Source organism: Solanum verrucosum, unplaced genomic scaffold (assembly GCF_900185275.1).
Source record: "Solanum verrucosum unplaced genomic scaffold, falcon-dt-bn FXZP01000113.1, whole genome shotgun sequence".
NCBI lineage: Eukaryota > Viridiplantae > Streptophyta > Magnoliopsida > Solanales > Solanaceae > Solanum > Solanum verrucosum.
The window spans coordinates 1,752,111-1,773,592 of NW_026020105.1; the positions used below are offsets into that span (position 1 = coordinate 1,752,111).

Here is a 21,482-nt window from a genome sequence, read left to right on the forward strand (position 1 = left end):
TGATGAATATTGTTATAGAAAATACGTCTGAAAAGGAAAACATTGTCTATACAATAAAAGTAAATAATATTGTTTCAAATTTTCTTGTTTGATTTAAATTTACCCAAGTGTTCCCACATCACCTTCCACACACGACTTTTTTCACTTCAGAATCAACTTCAAAAGGGAGAGAAGTAAAAAATGACAGTTAATAGGTTAAAATTTCCAACCAAAGGGACTTAGATGGCCAAAATATACCACAGTTACTTATGTTTCTTTGTTCTTCAGGCTCCTTTTGTATGTTCTAGCTCCTGATCAAAGGGAATAAGGGAAAGTGACAGCAGCGGTTGTTATGAATCTGTGGTGTAACAGTGCCTTTGTGTTACTTGGAATTTCCTTTTTCCTTGTATTTTTTCTGGGTTTTGGCCTATGTTGCTTGGACTCTTCAAAATTGTGGGCGTTGGATCCTCAAAAAGTAGTCTATATTTGGAGTATATGACACGAGTGTGGCATCATTTTTGGAGAGTCCGAGTAACATAGGGTTGGCTGAATGCATGAGGATTTTGTTTATTGACTTCTAAATTAGTTTATCAAATCTATAGAAGTTACTTTTAGTTGGCTGCTGCAGCTCTTTTATCTCTTGATCTTCCTAAGCTTAATGTAATTAAAGCTTCAGGCAGCAGTATCACTTTTGTTCCGGAGACTCTTGAAGAGAAATTTGGTCCTAAAGGCATCAAATTTTCAGATGCAGGGACAGTTGAGCTGACTGTTAGAAATGGAAGTTCAGTGAAGCTACAATACCCAATGCACATGTCACTTCTTATAAGCCTAAAGTTTATTGGAAAGATGATGGCTTTGAGGAAGTTCTTTATATCCCTTCCTCCTTCCAGAGGTGGCATAGGTTTGGTAATCAATGAAATCTCGGAGCCTAATCCTAAAGGACCAGCACCCATGGCAAAGACAACAACCCACCTTCTGACCAGTGGACTGTCACAGATGTTGACTCTGACTTTATTGATGCTCTCCAGGTAAATGGCACTATGTCATTTATTTATTTAGAGCAATAAATGGAACAACTTTCTGAATACACCTGCTCCAGACTATCTAAGATAAGATTGGAATGGTAGATTAGCAATAACCATACATGATTAAATGATTGAACAAGGCCTAACCATTATCTCTATTCAAAGACACTTAATTGTTATCAATAACAGCAAGTGTTTTAGGCAAAAATAGAGAATTGTGTTGTGTTGAATTTCTTGATCCTTTATTATCTTTCTCCTCAACAACTAGATTTATTTGTGTAGTGTTTTAGACATGATTTCAATCATAATTGCATTTATCTCTTCTCGAGTATATGAACCACCACACAACTGAACAAGAGACAAAATGTTGAGTTCATAAATGGGAAACAGAAAAGAGAATCAAGTAACAACTGGTTCAATAGCATTTAACAACCAATAGAGCTGCAAAATATCTACGAAACAAGACTCAGCAATTTGTTTTCTCTACTCCATTTTCAACATTCAAAATTTTCACTCACTCTTTTTATCCTCGATTTTCTATCTCAACTCAGCATTGCCAAGTAGAGTCATTTCGAGCAGAGCACAGAAACAAGTCCAGGCAGAAACCCTAGGCCAAGACGACGACTTATCAGAGTCAAATAAGAAATCCGGGAACTGGAAGAACCACAGTTCAAAATTACACCTCAAATAGCTGAGAAAATTGGTGATTATAGAACCAAAATTCAAAACTATTCTCAAAATCCATCAATATACCAAAACAAAAACTAATCTTAAATCATATACATACAAAAGAAATCATGATAGCTAGAATCAGTGAAGTAAAACACACAAATAAGTCGAGAAAATAAATTCAAAATACACCAGACGAAAGAAAATATAAATTACAATTTGAAGAGCAAAATCAAAGAATCAGAAAAATAAAATAGAGCTTACATCAGTAGATTCGTATCCCAAAACTCGAAGAAATCAACAAATTTCTGGCTAAAATATTAAACTCAAACTCAAATTCTACCAGCTGACAAATAATATCAAAAAATTCAACAAAACCTTAAGAAAAAATCAGAGCAACCGAGTATAGTAGGCTATTAGTGAAAAGGGTATTTTCGTAAAAACATCTATTTTGGTAAAAAAGAAATTAGTGAAAAGGATTAAAAGGAGAAAAATCATCTATTTCTGGCGTTATTACTTTTTTTTAAAAAAAAAACAGTAGATGTTAGGACCCAGCAAGTTTAATAAACATTAATGGAGCCTAATGTAACTCCATTCCCTCCATTTCAAATTAATTAAATTATTGAGGTGTTTCAACATCATTTAAGAAAAGAAGATTAAGACATAAATTAGGTTTAACTTTCTATTTTTACCCTTATTAATTATTATCAAAATTATAATTAAAATAACTAAACATTAATTAATAACTAATTTCAATACTACTAACTAATGAAGGGTAAAATTGGAAAAATATTTTAAAAGTAGTCTTGAAAATTGAACAATTAAGTTAATTTGAAAAATAAAAAATGTGTCAACAATTCAATTAATATGAAATGAAGGGAGTAGTATAATTTTGTGGATCATAGGAATCCACAATTCTACAAATTCAGCTTCTTCTTCTTTTTAATTACATCTTTCAATTATAGTGTGTAATAAAATGAAAATTAGCTTTTTTTTTAATATCAATGTATATAATGTTGAATCCCTCATACTAGAGGGAAAGTAGTGGCAAAGGTGGCTAAAAAATGATATGAATCACAGGTATGGCAATTGGCATCCTTGTGTCCACTATTTTAAAAAAATCGTGAAATTTGTTTTATTGATTTTTCTCTAAATAATCCGTATCTAGTATGATTTTAATCCGTCCTCAAATAGGATTAGCAATAAATTGTTGTGGATTAGTTATAACACTTCATAAGAATTTAAATCATTCACAATGAATTACAAATGATTGATTGTAACTTAATAGCGTAATTAGCTATATTTTTATAACCTTTGTAAAGTTGATCAAGGATATCAGGAAATAAAATAAATAAAAGTAATCTTAACAAAAATATTTCTTAAAAATAAACAGTTTTTAGTTGTTTGACCAAACAAGCTCTTTGTAATAAAATTATTCTGGATTAAAAAAAATAAAGACTAATTAAAATTCTTTGTATAATTAAAGTAAAAATAATGTGCTAGAAAGCGCCTCCTAATCAAACTCCGTATATTTTATAGCTATCAAAGGTAAATATTTAATCAAAAGTTATAACACTAATTTATGATAGAATGACATGCATGATTTGGTTAACAACACATCCATTTGCTTTGGGGTGAAATGATGTGGATTCATGAAATATAAAAAGTACTCAAAATCTCAATGTTGGAGCAGAAGCACCTGCTCTCTTTTATATTTATGCTATATGTAATATGTAATATTATACTATATATTCTTCCACAAGCAAAAGATCAACAGATTCATATTTATGCCCAATTTTTTTCTCATCATTAACCAACTGTCCTTTTGCAACATATTTGCAGCAAAGCTGACAATGTGGAACAAGTTGTTCAAGCAAAATTATGAACTCTAAGCTCTGGAATGAATGGGACAACATGCCATTTGGAACCCAAGAAATTGCTTTTCAAATTGGCTGAACATTGACAAGAAGGGATGTGACAAACATTAATCGTCTATTTGATATCAACAACACACCAGTGTAATCCCACAAGTGAAATTTAGGGAGGGTAGAACGACCATATTGAATTTGTCCATTTAACACTTCTTTTGTCCACTTCTTCAGTTGCCTTTGATTTATGCTACGCAGTAAAACTTCCCCTTTTCAAAACGAGTTTAATTACTCTGGCGCTCTACAACATTTCATGCACCAATTATCTGCCAAAACAGTCTTTCGCAAGGACGTACTAAAGACAATTAAGACGATCCAGCCATATGCACAATGAAACCAAGTTTCAGCCTGAGACGTGAAAGAACTTAAGAGAGACAGTACACGGTAAAATGAACGATGAATCGCTCTTTGCTGAGAGCTGTGGAACAAAGGCAGACTGCAGATGGTAAAAATGTGCATAGAAATATATTACAGGGCCAGAAGATATCAATTTTGTAGGCAGAGTTGCTAGTATTTCAATCATCAAGCAACTATTTTTTCTTAAAACCTGGGCAAACTAGAGTTTAACCAGACAACTTTTTGTTTTCCTTCATATCTGAACTGATAGTTATAAAACACAAGTATGTTTTCAACTTGCACAGGAAATTAAAAAAGAAGTAACAAATTACCAAAAGCCTCAAAGCTGTCGATCACATTCGAGTTTTGAGAGTTTATTTCAAGATCAATGTTGCTTTGTTTCAGCTCTACTCGGATCACCATTTGTTTTGTAGACATAACCACTACCTCGTGGAGTTAGAGAGGCTGTTTCCGAAAGACTCTCGGCTCAAGTGAATCAAGCCAAAATAAAGCATAGCAGTTAATAAGAAAAGCAATGTAAAGTCTACAAGAAAGAACAATAACCGCAGCAAAATAGTGCGATACTTGAAATACAATAAACTACTCAATGATAGAAAGCTCCGTTAAATCCTTGGTTCATAATCAGACACCGCGTTATAGGGTTTATGATGACTTTGGCCGGGAAATACCACTTCCTGACAATATCTGCTTTGTATTTAGTGAGGAAGTATCAGTTCCCGGCTTTGTATGCATTGTATTTGGATTTGTGAACCATGTCGTATACAGAAATTTCTTCTGGGGCCCTACATGATTGCATATAAGTTTAAGCTTTTGTCTTTCCCTCATCCATCTTAAAACTATCTTCATGTGCCCTTTGCTTGTCAAGCCTCTCAAGCCAACATCCTGGAGTTTTTACAGGGAAAAACAGTTAGCAAAGAACAGCCTAGAGTTCTCAGAGTTAAGTACCAAGGGTTCATGAGAAATAGAAAAAAGGGTATACTCTGTGCTCGGAAAAAGTACAGCAGCTGAAAAAGAAAGACTCAAAACCCTCAAAGAAACCACCAAAACCCTCAAAATTCCACCACAAATAGAAAAGAGAAAAAAAAAACACCTGTTATTTGTTATATAGCAACTAATTGTTCTTGATATGGTGAATTAGATGCTAGAGATATTCCTTAAATTTAACGGTCAACTTGCTCTTTGCGTGCATCATATATTTCCAACACCTAGAAGAGTTTGCAACAGCCGGCAATTTGTCAAGTTCATTTCACAAACACAAAGGATGATAAAATACAAGGCTGGAGATGCTTAGAGAAGAACGGATCTTAAAGAAAACAAGGGTAACAGATGACAAGATGAGCTGCTGAGGCCTCCTAAGAGACTTGTGAAGCTGCTAAGATCTGGTGTTGCTTAAGCGATCAAGAGCATGAAAGTCTGTGAAGTCTATACCTATTAGCTACAAAGTCACCGCTCAAACTATCAAAGATAAGAGAATGATGTAGAACTAAAGTCAAAGAACATTGTGCATAGGAGCACCATGGAAGAAAACATAATTTCTATGCTTTTCCAAACTTCATAAACTTGAAAGAAAAAAAAAAAGAGGAGACTATTGAAGCATCTTTCAAGCATAACTTTGTGTGCGTCGATTTCAGATGAAAAAGTTCAAGCTGATACATGAACCTGTTTAGCTTGCTTAAGCATAAATCAACTGTTGCAAATTAAGAACTGGACCTCAACAATCAACTTATTGATTTCATCCGTTAAAATATATGCCATATCACTACAGTTTTCAATACAATCATCTAACAAAAAGCCTAGTGTCAACCCTTTGGAAAGAGGCATTGGAAAAATACTATTTGAACTATTATACTGATTAACAATTGTCCATTCATTTCAATTCTAACCAGAGGCAATCAAGTTTTTCCAAAATCTGTAGTTTTGTTAATATCTCAACAAGTCTCCCAAACACCAGCTTAGATGTCCAGGCAGATGTATAGGAAAAGTAAATCAATCTGGAAAATGAAAAGATTAGAGAAAAGGGTTAAAGAAGGAAAAAATTTCAGTTCATTCAACACTGTACCAAAGTCCATTTCTTTTTCAGTATCCAGCAGTTCCAGAATCTAAGATTACCATTAAGGCAACACATCAACTAAATCTCAACCCGAAGCTAAATATATGAATGATTCAAATGTATTCATTCTACGATTCAATTTTTTTTATAGAATGGTGAATTGCCAGGTAAGAGAGGGAATTAATTACCTTTACACGATCCCAGGTTTCGGCAATATTGAGAGGTCCATGCTCCTTGACGATATCGAAGATGGTTCTGGTGATGGTTTGTGTCTGCTCGGGTGGAGTTTTAAGCTTAATGGGTTTCATCTTTGGTTTTGGTTTCCTCCCTACCAACCTTATCGCTGTCGCAAACATCCTTTCTCAATTCCTTCAATCTCTCTGGCTATGGCGTATCCTTCCTCAGTTCCTTCGATCTCTGTGGCTATGGCGTAAACCTTCGATGTTACAGAACCCAGTTTAAATCCCCAGTTGATAAGCCCTAAAATTGCTGACGTTTAATGACAGTTTTACCCTCCTTTATTAGTTGAGACTTGAGAGTATAAAGAACGAATTCCACCACGAGAAGTATTCACTTTATTTTTCAAAGTGTTTAATCATGAAAATCTGAAATAATTCTATTTTATTTTTACTTTTACTATATTTTTTTGTTTTTAACTTTTACCTTAAATTTTTTATTTTTATAAAATGATGCCATTTTAATTATATTTTCATGTTTCAAAGTTTAAATTATATTTTTCTTGGCAAAGTACACTCAAATAATTAAATATATATTTATATAAAAAAAAGTAAAATCAAATACAGTTTCAATTTCAAAAAAATAAAAATTGTAATAATACATAGTAGTTCGTATATTGATCTAATATATGATATTATATAACTATCTATTTGAGATACTATTCTTTTAGAGCATGTTTGGTTGTAGTCATGTACAAAAAATTAATTTTGACAGATGAATGCTGATTTTTAAAAATAATAAAAATTCCTTTTTAATAGTTTCTAACGCAATTTTGCGTGAAATATAATTGACAAAAGTCTGTCAGATTATAACGTTTAGTATTCGTTATTAGCAATGAACAAGAGTTTTTTTTGTATTGAAGATCGATTCTTTTTACTCGTATTGGAGTTGAATTAAAAATTAGAAAAATAATTATTTAAAATAAAACATGTGATGTTATTTAATTAAATAGTTCATACATTTTATATGTTTATCAACACATTAAATAATTTATATTGAATAATGCTTTGTATTTAAACGGTACACAAACAATGGATTGATGGATTAAAATATAACAAAATTACGATAAAATGCGGAGTAATTTATTTTAGGACAAATTCTGTGGTTGTTTATGTATTTGGCCTACTATTAATAAGTATAACTATATTAGTTCGACCGGCTTAATTCGTGGTTACTCATGCACACATATATTGCCAAATGTTTGTGCTAGATTGGACTCATGTAGAAACCTAATTTATGTTCCTTGAGATTACGAAAAGTTACAAATCACAATCTCTAGCAAGGAGCAATTACGTTATATCAAAATTGAAGTCAAATCGTATGTATTTTCGAACGCTCTCAAAGAGATCAAGAAAGTATCACATATAAATATAAAAACGAAATATTTATTTTGAAGACAACATTATACACTCACAATCATACACAAACATATAGAGGCGCGCGACATGAATGCCATCCATGCGTAGGCGCATGAATATCGATCATGTTTGCTTCATATGGAAGCGCGCGGGGCATGGGCGCAGAGGCGCGGGCGCGGCGCGCCTATATACAAAGAAGTGGGAAAACCATGCTTTATGACTATATAATATAATATCACTCAACAACATATGACGTTCACTCCATAAGGGTAAAAAGAAAAAAAAGGTAGACTTGTTAATAGTTTCAATGCATGCCAGGGATCTTGTCCTTGATTTTGTCCATCATTCCTTTCTTATCGTCTCTTTCATTTTCAACTGATGCAGTAGTAGTTGACGTTTGTGAAGTCTGATGTTGATCATGACCTATTTCCTTCTTATCGTCATGAGTAGTACCTCCGGCTCCGGTCAATGTCTCCTTAATCTTCTCAGTTATACCCTTCTTCTTCCTCCGACCACCTTCACCATCATCCTCCGACTGCATGCATGCTCACAAAATTAACAAAACCACCTCATGAAATAAGAGTTTATCAAATTTATTGGTACACTAGGAATATTAGTGACCGATAAAATTTTAATTATATATATGAAAATTCCATTAGATATATAGGAGTTACGTTATTTACCTACAAAATTCCCTATCGCTAAATTTAGTAGTTAATTTCATATTTCTAGTAGCGTTAATTATAAAGTGAATTAGTAATTTAAAAAGTAAGGTAGTTCATCTGGTGTTTTAAAATACACTAATATTATAAAATTCGGTCATTTAAACTCGACGAACAATGTCTGATTAAAAATGAATTGAAAGAGTAGCTGATCATATATAAAAAAAACTTACAGAGCTAGAACTAGAGCTACCAGAACGATGAAGGTGTTGTTGTCCCTCATGCTCTTTCTTCATAGTATCATCATGAGTACCGGCGGTAGGGGCAACACCCATAGCACCACCTTGAGTAATTCCATGTTCACCACTTAGCTGCTGCATTTGGTCTTCGTTAGTAACATGTTGTGCCATTTCTAGTCTCCCTTAACTTTAAAAGATCGAAGAAAATTATATAACTGATTTCAACGATTTGACGATGGATTGATGAGATAAAAAGAGATTACGTACTATGCCATTTATATAGGGAAGAAGTGAAGGTACGTAGAAGCATGTTCGAGAAACATATATAGCAGGTGTAGCACAATAAAAAGAGTGAGCATACAACATAAGACAAGTGTGATCACCCTGTCGGCCGTTTGGCTCAAATTCCTCAAACTGCAATACAAAACTAACACTTGGCCGCACCAACTTTACAAACACAAATTTATTACTCTCACGTCTCCTTTTTACTTTGATTCAAAAAATAATAATTGTATTGTCGATATAAAAGATATTTATTGAATCAAAGTCATGAGTGGTATAAGGTAGGTAATTATATGTAAATCCATAAACAAAAAAAAAAAAATTACTTCTGTTGTTCTCAATCAATCTATGTGAAACAACTGAAATTTTTAAAATTTAAAATTTTGAACTTTATCCATGAGCTTAACCATAAAAGCTTTACGTTTTTTCATAATAAAATGTAAATGTTTAGAAATGTAAATAATATAATAATTTAAAAGTCATATAAATAAATTTGGTCATCTCTCAAAGTTTCAATTATGCATAAATTGAAATGAAAGAAGTAATTAATTGTAATTTCTGTCTATTATGATTATAGAACGAATTATACTAATAAGATATTTTTAACTTTTTAGTATTATATAATTTATACCTAACTAAATGAACAATGATTCATTTTAGAACGGCGTATAATTTATTTATAACCCCCAATTGATAAAGCTAGCAGTTTTGGTCTTTAACGTGGCGTGGTATTAGGTATTATAGGCAAGAGATCAAGGACAAAATGACTTAGATAACATTGTTAATAGATATACAAATATTTGCATGACAAATGGTAAGAGTTATGAGTCATAATGGAAAATAAGGATAAGTTTTAATTTGGGGCATTTTGACAAGATATTGTTGTTTTATTTAATCATTTAATTAGGATTCGATTCCTCTCCATTTCTCTTTTCTCCATTTCTCCCAAGTTTCTATTTGGATTAGTGACACATTTCATAGGTTAAAATAAAGGAAATAGCTAAGATTTAATTTTCCAAAGTAAATCTTTAATCATGATTTAACTAATAAATACAATATTATATATTTAGTATTAAAAATTATTATAATCTCACAATCTTAGCAACATATTATCTTGTCCATTAATATAGGGAAAAAAAGTTCTTCCTAGTTACCTTTTTTTTAAAGTGGGATCTTTTTTAATTTTCTTTTAAATATTGAACTGCTGTCAAATATAGCTAATGTTAATTTTGGAGGAAATAGAAAAAAAAAAGGTGAAATAAAATAGGAAAAATAATACTCTTCAATAGCTAATGGTTAAAAAGAAAAATTCAAGGAAAAAATGCAATAAAAATATTAACTTAAAAATAAAATAAAATTAACATCCTAAGTAAAAAATTAGGAAGAAAACTTTTTTTCCCCTAAATTTATGAATAAGATAATATGTTGTTAAGATTGTGGAGGTTATAGTAATTTTTAAAATTAAATATATAATATATTTATTAGTTAAATCATGATTAGAGATTTACTTTGGGAAATTAAATCTTAGCCATTTATTTTAACCTATGCCATGTGTCATTAATCCAAATAGGAACTTGGGGAAAATGGAGAGAAGAGGATCTGGCTCCTCTCCGTTTCTCTTCTCTCCATTTTCCCCAAGTTCCTATTTGGATTAGTGACACATGACATAGGTTAAAATAAATAGTTGAGATTTAATTTCCCAAAGTAAATCTCTAACCATGATTTAATTAATAAATACATTATATATTAAGAATTAAAAATTATTATAATCTCACTATTTTAGCAACATATTATCTTGTCCATAAATATAGGAAAAAAAGTTCACTTCCTAAATATTTTTTTGTACGTAAGATCTTTTTTTAATTTTCTTTTAAATAATTTTTTTATCGTAATTTTTTGTTAAAGGCATCTTGATCAGTGATTAATTAATTATCCTAGAGATAATCAAGCCATTTTAACAAATTACTTTTAATTTCATAATAAGATTAAGGATACGGTGATACAAGTACGTACGGTAGGTTAATTATGATTTCTATACTTCTATTCAGTTAATTATTCTTATAATTAGATAAAAAGATTATTTAAAAGAAAATTAAAAAAAGATTTTACATACAAAAAAATATTTAGGAGGAGACCTTTTTTCCCCTATATTTATGGACAAGATAATATGTTGCTAAAATAGTGAGATTATAATAATTTTTAATACTTAATATATAATGTATTTATTAATTAAATCATGGTTAGAGATTTACTTTGGAAAATTAAATCTTAACCATTTATTTTAACTATGCCATGTGTCATTAATCCAAATAGGCACTTGGGGGAAATGGAGAGAAGAGAAATGGAGAAAAGACAAATCCACAATTAAGGACTTTAAATTATACGTGTAGTAATATTTAAGCAAAAAATATTTGTTTAGGAGATTGATATATGAGGAATTACCACAAGATAAATGAATTCCTTAATTTTCACAACTAAGATATTTTCTAAAACCTACAAAGTGTATTCTTTTTGCAAATCCCAGCTATCGTATGGTAGTGGAAAATTGTGTCTATTCCAACATCTATAATGTTGTATTATATGTTATATTCTTTTTGCAATTAAGGACGTTTGTCGATTTTCTTTTAAAGTCAATTGATTTTTCTTTAAGAAATCAATAGAAAATCTATGCTTAGTTTGTCAAATTTTTTCAATCTATTTTCATATTTTTTTTCAGTAGCGTATGTCTTTTATCTCTTAAAATAGGATAAAAAACTTATGTATACAACTTAAGTACCTTAATTACTTAAGTATTGTTGGACAAATTATCTCTTAAAATAGGATAAAAAACTTATGTATACAACTTAAGTACCTTAATTACTTAAGTATTGTTGGACAAATTAATGATATTCAGACATTGTTAAATTAGGTCTTAGGCCTAACTCACACCCCAAAAGCTAGATCAAAGGGAGGAGGATTGTCCAAGCCTTATAAGGAGTCCACCCATCTCATTAACCACCGATGTGGGACTTTTGTCATTCTTTAACACCCCACCTCACGCCCAGTGCTTAGCATCTGGTGCGTGGGCAATTTTGATTTTGGGGGCCCCAACATCGGGTGAGACGGGCCCTGCTCTGATACCATGTTAAATTAGGTCTTAGGCTTAACTCACACCCCAAAAGCTAGTTGAAAGGGAGGAGGATTGCCCAAGCCTTATAAGGAGTCCACCCATCTCATTAACCACCGATGTGGGACTTTTGTCATTCTTTAACAGACATCATATGCATCTAAACTAAAATTCTCGATCTACTCAATAAATAGAGTGCACATCTAACCTCTTGATGAGATAACTAGGTGAAATTTATTGACGCCATCAACATTACTGACCTTATTGTTAGTATTTATGCTATGTTAAAGGTTGATCTCTCTATTCATTGAATTTTTTAATAACATCAAATAAATGCACTAATTAAAAGATCTTGTATTCATAACAAATGCATTTGTAGGAACGTAACTGATTAAGTTCATGAATTTGCGACCTTTTGTGATGTGCACTATTTGTTCACTTCTTGCCTGCAATTATATCTCTTTGATACAATTATACTTAATTAATGTTAATGTGTTTTGCTTTAAAATATTATTTTGGGTTTTAGTGCCAAAATAATATAGCGATTTAACTGTTACAAAAATTATCATTAGATCAATATCAATTGTAACACCAACACATGATCCAAGAACCTTTTCAATCAAACATTTGTTTGTGCCATTGAGAAGAGAGTCATTAACTCATGAAGTCTTATCGTAATAAAATCACACTTAATTGATTTTCATTGCTTTATAATACAACGTCATTATAGAGCGTAAAATATAATTCGAAGGACGTGGACCTACACACATATCTCCTCCACAATCAACGTCAATAATATTGAGGGGATATATTGACTTAATACATCCCCTCAATTTCATGGCACAAAATCAAAAGTTACCTTATGATGTCTCATGATTTTTTAAAAATTACTTTCCAATATGTTGGGTTTAGGTTGACTTCATATTTGTTCACAAATCAATTGCGAAACAATTCATATTTTGTTTACAAATATTTTAAACAAAAAAATAAAAAATAAATTGGTCCACTTACTTTATGAATCTTTAAAAAGATTATTATGTCACAAACCCTTCGAGTAAAGTAGTAAATATTCATGACGTGCAACATTTCTAAGTCATACTTTTAACCAAAACATCCACTCTTCTTTTTGTTATTTTAATTTCCTTATCTTTTTAGATCTAACGTATTGACCTTTTAATATTTCGGTGATTCAAAATATTTTGTCCTTTTTACCTTTTCCAAAAAGCAAAAGGGTCTGTTCTTGAAATTTTACCGTAAAACCTAACATGTTTTAGAAATTTTACATGTTCGAATCATTTATATCTTGTGATTGAAAATAACATTTGATAAGAATTCTTGTCTAATAGTGGAAAATGGACATCTTGAGATTAGAAGGCTTCACTACACTTTCTAATTTCTCGAGTCTGATAAGTCATAAGCTACATCCTTACATTACAAAAAACGTGAAATTAGTTATGATATTAATGTATCGGCAATCCCCAGCTAATATATTGCTAAATAGCTCCTACCTAATTGAATATCTTATAATCTGTTGTTGATCCATACCTAAATGAGATTAAATTGATATAATTTTTTTGTTATTTAGCTACAAAATTTTTACATTTGCTACAACACTACTATTGTTATTGAACACGAGTTGGCCTAGGCTGATCGGTAATAGATTGGGCCTAAGTGGTGTATTATAATTGGGCCTAGGCAGGAGAATGGGAGTCTGTTACAACTCCCTTTTCACTTTTTTTACGGAGTATAACTATAGTCCATATTACATTTAAAGTCGAAGTGGACGTTTGAACATAAAAAAGATTGTGAAATTTAAAAATAGTAAGTTGACTATTATTATTTTAAAATTGGTATTTATTTGGACATCAATATAAATTGTAGTTGGTTTTAATTTTTGTGAATGATTTGAAGTGAAAGTTGTGAAAACAGTTTTCGGAAAAAAAAAAAAAAAAAGGAAGTGAAAAATACACTGTCAACGGACACTAAGTTCCTCTATTTAATTCCCTTTATTTATGACTTTTAAGTCCATAAGTTAAGTGCTAACAAATATTTAAATTATACTATTAAGGGGTCGTTTGGTGTGAGGGATAAGAATAAATAGTTTTGGAATAAGAAAATAGTCCTGGGGTTAAATTTTGGCTTCTTGTTTGGTTGCCATGTTTGGGATAACTTATCCCACCATTTAAACCATAGTGATGGGATAAGTTGTCCCATATACATGGTGGAATAAGTTATCCCAGGATAACTTATCCTAGGATAACTTGTTCCCAACCAAACGATTATAGTATAACATGTTAGAAAATGCTACGGACTAGTACAAAAGTATAACGACTTGCTATGAAATATATGACAACGTTTTAAATTAAGTCACTTGAAAAGTTGAAATATATGTACATACTAATGTTATGTTGGGTATATAGCAAGAGTTAATGAGAAATGGAGAGAAGATGAAAAGAGAGGAACTTGAAAAGTTCTCTTATGCTTTAGTAAAAAGGCATTTCTCCCTCATTGGCAGACTTCCTATGTAAGGGCTACATTCTGAGCGCTTTAGAGGATGACTTATATAATGTCTATAGTGCAATGACAACTTCGAAAGAATTGTGGAATGCACTTGAGAAGAAATATAAGACAGAAGATGCATGCTTGAAAAAGTTTGTGGTCGCAAAGTTTTTAGACTATAAGATGTCAGATAGTAAAATTGTTGGATCACAAGTACAGGAACTTCAACTTATTTTCCATGATCTAATTGCTGAGGATATGGTAGTAAATGAAGCTTTTCAGGTGGTGGCAATGATCAAGAAGTTACCTCCTTCGTGGAATGACTTCAAGAATTATTTAAAGCACAAACGCAAGGAAATGAAGTTTGAAGATCGTGTGATTCGGCTAAAGATCGAGGAAGATAACAGGACCGCAAGAAAGAAGTCTCGTGGGAATTCGATAATAATGAGAGTTAATATTGTTGAAGAAGCTCCTACCAAAGGCAAGAAGAGAAAGAAGTCCAATGGACAGAAGTCAGAACAAGCCAAGAAGAAATTCAAGGGTAACTGTTACAGTTGTGGTAAGGCTGGTCACAAGTCTTCTGATTGTCGTGCTCCAAGAAAGGACAAGGACAAAGGCAAGAGTCAAGCAAACATCGTGGAAGAAATGGAAGATGTAGATGACCTCTATGCAATGATTTCGGAGTGCAACTTAGTTGGAAATCCCAAGGAGTGGTTTCTCGAATCAGGTGCCACTCGACATATTTGCTCTGCAAAAGAAGCCTTTGTAACGTATACTCCTACTGAGTTCGATAAAGATATGTTCATGGGGAACACAACAACAAGGATTGCATGAACTGAAAAGTCATGTTGAAAATGACATCCGGCAAGGTGTTGAGTTTGAACAACGTTATGCACGTTTCTACTATTAGGAAAAATTTAGTTTCTGTTGCACAACTCGTTAAGAACGGGTTTAAGTGAGTTCTAGTTAGTGACAAAGCTGTAATAAGTAAGAATGAAATGTTCTTAGGAAAGGGCTACCTCACTGAGGGCCTCTTCAAACTGAATGTAATGGTTGTTGACAGTATTAATAAGAATTTTGCTTCTGTTTATTTATTGGAGTCAAATGATTTATGGCATTCTCGTTTGGGACATGTAAATTACAAAGCCTTGCGAAAATTGATTACTTTAGAAGTATTGCCTGATTTCAAATGTGATAAATCTAAATGTGAAATTTGTGTGGAATGTAAGTTTATTAGACATCCTTACAAGTCTGTTGACAAGAATTTAAAACCTTTAGACTTAATTCATACAGATATATGCGATATGAAGTCAATACCATCTCGCGGTGGGAAAAAGTATTTTATAACTTTTATTGACGATTGCACTCGATTTTGTTATGTATATTTGCTTAATAGTAAGGATGAAACAATTGATGCATTTAAGCAATACAAAAATGAAGTGGAAAATCAATTGAATCTAAAGATAAAAATAATTCGGAGTGATAGGGGTGAAGAATACGAATCTCCTTTTGTAGAGATATATTTTGGAATATGGTATTATTCATCAAACTATTGCACCCTATACGCCACAATCAAATGGTTTGGCGGAACGGAAGAACATGACATTAAAGGAAATTATGAATGTCTTGATAATCAGTTCTAGTTCACCGCGAAACATGTGGGGGGAAGCCATCCTTACGACTAAAAAGATACTCAATAGGGTACCTCGTAGCAAAACACAATCGATTCCATATGAGTTATGGAAAGGAAGAAAGCTCAACTTGAAATATTTCAAAGTGTGGGGGTGTTTAGCCAAGGTAGAGGTTCCTTTACCCAAGAGGGTAAAAATTGGATCCAAAATAGTGGATTGTGTATTTATTGAATATGATTTGTGAACAGTAAGGCCTGTCGGTTTTTGGTTCCAAAATAGGATAATCCTGAAATTCATGTTAATACGGTAATTGAGCCAAATAACATTGAGTTCTTTGAACACATTTATCCGTATAAAACTGAATGTGAGTTGACAAGTGAAAAATCTAAATGACCACGGGAAGAATCAACGAAAAATACACTCCCTAATGAGGATCCTAGGCGTAGTAATCACCAACGGAAATTCACTTCTTTCGGACCAAATTTTGTGGCATTATTTCTTGAAAATGAGCCTCAAACATTTAAAGCAGCTATGTTTTCGTCTGAGTCAACTTATTAGAAAGAAGTAGTCAATAGTGAGATCGAATCAATTTTAACTAACTATACTTGAGAATTGGTTGATCTTCCTCCAGAAAATAAACCTTTAGGATAAAAGTGGATCTTTAAAAGGAAAATGAAAGTCGATGGGACTATTGACAAATATAAGGCTAGACTTGTAGTCAAAGGATACAGACAAAAAGAAGGTCTGGACTACTTTGATATATACTCTCCAGTAACAAGGATAACATCAATTAGGATGTTAATAGCACTAGCGGCAGTGCATGATCTTAAAATTCACCAAATGGATGTAAAGACAACCTTCTTAAATGGAGAGTTGGAGGAAGAAATTTACATGGAACAACCAGAAGGGTTTGTAGTTCCTGGAAAAGAAGAGAAAGTGTGCAGGCTTGTGAAGTTGTTTTATGGGCTTAAGCAGCACCAAACAATGGCATGCTAAATTTGACCAAACAATATTGGCAAATGGATTCAAGATTAATGAATATGATAAGTGTGTTTACATTAAAAACGTTTCTAATCATGAGGTCATTGTTTGTTTGTATGTTGATGAATACATATTAATAATGAGTAAAGATATTGACGATATAAATGCTACTAACGCATGCTGTCCAGCAAGTTTGATATGAAGAACTTAGGAGTTGCTGATTGATCTTAGGGATCATGATTCTCAAAACTCCTCAGGGACTAGTATTATCTCAATCTAATTATATTGAAAGAGTATTGAATAAGTTTAAGTAATTGAATTTCAACAATGTCAAAACTTCAATTGATTTAAGCTTTACATTTCAAAAGAATGAAGGTGAAAGTGACTCACAATTGGAATATGTCAGGGTGTGGGGAAGTTCGATGTATATTATGAATTGTACGCAACCAAATATAGCATGTGCTATTAGCAAACTGAGTCGGTTCACTAGTAATCTTAATCAAACTCATTGGATGGCAATGAAACGTGTGTTGGGGTATCTAAAACATACACAACACTGTGTTTTGCATTATAATAAATTTCATGTCGTGATTGAATGATGTAGTGATGCAAATTGGATCACCGAGTCAAATGAAGTAAAATCCACTAGTGGTTATGTGTTTACACTTGGTGGAGGAGCAGTCTCTTGAAAATCGTTCAAACAGACATGTATCGCTCGCTCCATAATGGAATCTGAATTTATTGCCTTAGATAAGGTCGGTGAAGAAGTTGAATGGCTCCGAAATTTCTTAGAGGACATTCCATTATAGCCCAAACATGTGGGACCTATTTGCATACATTGTGATAGTCAAGCAGCAATAGGTAGGGCAGAAAACGTCATGTATAACGAGAAGTCTCGTCATATACGACGGAGACATAGTACCGTAAGACAACTGCTCTCTAGTGGAATTATCACAATTGACTATGTGAAGTCAAGCGATAATGTGTCAGATTCACTAACGAAAGGCCTAGTGAGAGAGGCAGTTGAAAGATCATCTAAGAAAATGGGTTTACGGCTTAGGATAAGTCATCATGACGGTAACTCTATCTAGCAGACTGGAGATCCCAAGAGCTAGATTCAAGGAGAAAAACAAAGTTGTGACTGATGGTTCGACATTGTCAATCAACTTAATCCATTGCAATGTTCAGGAACGAGGTTAAAACATTAAGGCTTGTTAATGAGGTAATAAAGCTTAAAGTTTTTAATAATTTGTTAAGTTTGGTAGATTTGACCAAATAGTGTATCTACGCGATGACACGATTAGAAATCACCTATGTGAGTGTGAAGTGTAAGCCGCTTCAAAGAGATTTTTTTGTCAAAATACTGTTCTTTATACACTCATAAAACCAGGAGGTGTTCATGGTTGAAACGAACACAACCGTAAGAACCATAAACGGTAAAGGGTTAATTATGTGACATATGATTGTCTAGGTATACACCAAAGCTCGACGGTTCAAAGATATCGCATCTACCGATTGTCCGAGTATATCCGACATATGTTTACTATGAAAAATCCAAGGGGAAACCTACTTATCCAGATGCAATTGATCCTTGCTTGTAAAGTATACACTCGTTTGTGCATTCCTTATGTTATAACCATTCCCCATGTGGGGGATTGTTGGGTATATAGCAAGAGTTAATGGGAAATGGAGCGAAGATGAAAAGAGAGGAACTTGAAAAGTTCTCTTATGCTTTAGTAAAAAGGTATTTCTCCCTCATTGGTGGTGGAAAGAAAAATAAAAGTGTTTAAATAGAGAAACACTTATATTAGTTGTTAAAAGGGTTAGAAAGAGGGACCCCCCTCGCGCTGTCGTCGTCGTCCTCGGCTCGGCTTTGGCTTTGGAAAATGATCGATCGAGATATTATTTTTTGGACAAAGTTTTGTATTAATTATTTAGTTATTTATTTATTTAATTAATTAAATTAAATTAAATGGCCAAAATGTTTCAATTATTTAGTTAATTAACCGAAACGTTTCGACCCGACTCGAATCTGCGCGATCCGTTTTATTTAAAATACTTTCCTGTTTTATTTGAATTTCCCGCCGTTAAAGATGACTGTTCTGAAAGGTTGCAACTTTCATGAACAGCCATGACCGTTTGAAAGGTTGCAAACTTTCATGAATGGTCGTGTGGATTCTGAAAGGTTGCAACCTTTCGGAACCAGTTCCTCTTGGCTATAAATACCAGTAATTCTTCAGACTTTTTACTTACGAAAATTTTTGATTTCTTCTTCTTCTTCTGCACAAATTTCATTCGTGTATTTTACTGCCGTTGAGTGGCTCACTGACACCAGAGTTTTGGGTATCAATACACTGGTGATTGAGATCATTCTATCCTGGGAGGACATATTCCAAATCAAACCTAGGATACTAGAGGAGAATAATTTCCTTAAGGGGACATTGTGCATTCAGTGGGCTTGATCTTCTTTCCATTCTGTTTTTACAGATTTTAGTTTTTGTTAATTAATTTATGTTCTTCACTGGTTCATTTAAACTTTGGTAACTTCGTGTTTCTGCAAAGTTTGTTGAAATTAGTAGTACTGTTTTAAACACAGATTGCCTAACATGTTACTAAACCATCGACCATACATTCTATTGAGGGTGATAACTGATAAGTAATCAGTCTCCTTTTATTTTATTTAATAATTAATAGACATATCTATCTATATTTAGTTGAAAACTTGATTGATTAGTATTATAATAAGGAGTTGAATTTGGACTGATTAAATTTTAATTAATAAAATGATAAACTAAACTATGACAAATGGATAGGAAAGGGACCACTAAAACTCTACGTGGCACTATTCCAATGGATGAGATATCGCAATAATATGATGGAATAATAGCTCTAAGTGGATATCATCTACTACATCATATATAGTATTACAACATTTGAAAATTGCCTTTCTTTATACTTGACAAATGTATAAAATAGAAAATTACCTTCTTCTTTTTTTAACAAATAAAATAAAAATTTATTTAAAATATAATGAACAAGCATAAATAGATGAAGAAAAATATAGTAAGCTAGAAGGGTAAAACAATAAAAGTTCATCCGTTCATGATAACCTGAATGACCAGTGACGTTTGAAATTATTATCTAATGTTTTTTTAGTCGTAGGTCAGGTCTAGTTTGTTTCGTATTAATATCTCGATCATATTTAAAACTATTTTTGCCAATAATTCAAGCATGATATACTTCAATTTATGCACATCCGATTAGTTATATTGATCTCTAATGGTCAAAGGCCACTATAGTACAACATTGCGCAAGCAAAACCTAAGTACGGAAAAAGAAATGATTTGTTCATCATACATAAATGAAAGGTTTATCGAAAACAACCTCACTCCCTTTCAAGGTAAGGTAAGGTCTATATACACGTCATTCTCCCCAGACCTCACTTATGAAATTACACTGGATATGTTGTTATTATCCGCTCTGATTCCCATGGTAGAAAATCCCAAGTTTTCAAGAAATCATCTCCAGCATTAACATTATTGCAGTTAATGATCTCCTCAGCACTCTGCAGCCTGTGACTTAACTCAACCATCTGAGCTTTGAGAACAGAGTTCTCTGCTTCCATGTTCAAGTAAAGCTGATTAACCATATTTATGTTAATCACAATTTGATTATTTTCCTCCTTGAGTAGATTCATTTGAGCCAATAACTCATCCAAATACTTGTGTTTCTTCATTCTTGATCTTCTTGCTGATTCCCTGTTCGATATCATTCTTTTACGTTTTCTTTCATCTTCAGTACCATTCTTCCTTAATAACCCTGAATAAGTTCCATTTGAAGAAGCCATAACTTTCTATATATCATTCAGTATTCAAAACTCATTTGAAGAAACAGAATAAAACTAATTAAAGCTGAAGAACTTAATAAGGAAGTTTAATTTATGTTCATGAAAACACATAGAACCAGTAAAGGAAGACAACAGAGAAGGATTGAACCAAGTGAGTACGTCGATGAAGGGTTGAGTTTACGATAAAACCAGACAGAAGAACTTCACTGATTACTGAAGACATAATGCATCAACAACCACATACAGGCTATAGCTATGCATCCACACAGAGATAGAGACAGAAGGCTAATTAACACTTTAGTTTATATCAAAAAAATTTAAAGGAATACAAAGCAGAGCAGAGTTTCACAGTATATAAAAGATGAAAAAGAGAAGAAGGGAGAGGTTTTGTGTATAATTCTGGATATTCATTTTATACACTCAATTTTGAACAAATACTATTTAAAGTGAAGCATCTAAAAGCAAATTACGTAAAGCTTTTTAAAAGATAGGGTTGGATATGAAAATTACAAAAAATGAGATAATGCACTTACATACACAGCACTTATTCTTATGATAGACAGCTCCTTGCACTAAACTTGTAATAATATCAGACCTTTTTAGAAAGGTGAAAAGAAAAGTGCAAAGCTACC

General features: G+C 32.4%; 3 protein-coding genes across 3 annotated transcripts; all 3 read right to left on the minus strand.

Moving 5' to 3' along the window:
* Positions 1–4,441: 4,441 nt before the first annotated feature.
* Positions 4,442–6,428, minus strand: LOC125825225 (uncharacterized). Its single transcript, XM_049504565.1, has 2 exons — positions 6,197–6,428; positions 4,442–4,840 (listed from the first exon to the last, which is right to left on the minus strand). Exons 1-2 carry the CDS (start codon positions 6,362–6,364, stop codon positions 4,601–4,603), a joined length of 408 nt encoding a protein of 135 aa, XP_049360522.1. The 5' UTR covers positions 6,365–6,428; the 3' UTR covers positions 4,442–4,600.
* A 1,479-nt stretch (positions 6,429–7,907) lies between these two features.
* Positions 7,908–8,675, minus strand: LOC125825184 (water stress-inducible protein Rab21-like). Its single transcript, XM_049504517.1, has 2 exons — positions 8,499–8,675; positions 7,908–8,138 (listed from the first exon to the last, which is right to left on the minus strand). The coding sequence occupies exons 1-2, from the start codon at positions 8,673–8,675 to the stop codon at positions 7,908–7,910; spliced, it is 408 nt and encodes a 135-aa protein (XP_049360474.1).
* An 11,779-nt stretch (positions 8,676–20,454) lies between these two features.
* Positions 20,455–20,850, minus strand: LOC125825185 (bZIP transcription factor 11-like). The gene has a single exon (XM_049504518.1). The coding sequence runs from the start codon at positions 20,848–20,850 to the stop codon at positions 20,455–20,457; it is 396 nt and encodes a 131-aa protein (XP_049360475.1).
* Between the last annotated feature and the right edge of the window lie 632 nt (positions 20,851–21,482).

Coding starts and splice junctions, on each gene's coding strand:
- LOC125825225 (XM_049504565.1), bottom strand. CDS start 6,364: ATGTTTGCGACAGCGATAAGGTTGGTAGGGAGGAAACCAAAACCAAAG. Junction 4,841..6,196: donor AAACCTGGGATCGTGTAAAG/GTAATTAATTCC, acceptor TAAAAACTCCAG/GATGTTGGCTTGAGAGGCTT.
- LOC125825184 (XM_049504517.1), bottom strand. CDS start 8,675: ATGGCACAACATGTTACTAACGAAGACCAAATGCAGCAGCTAAGTGGT. Junction 8,139..8,498: donor GTAGCTCTAGTTCTAGCTCT/GTAAGTTTTTTT, acceptor GCATGCATGCAG/TCGGAGGATGATGGTGAAGG.
- LOC125825185 (XM_049504518.1), bottom strand. CDS start 20,850: ATGGCTTCTTCAAATGGAACTTATTCAGGGTTATTAAGGAAGAATGGT.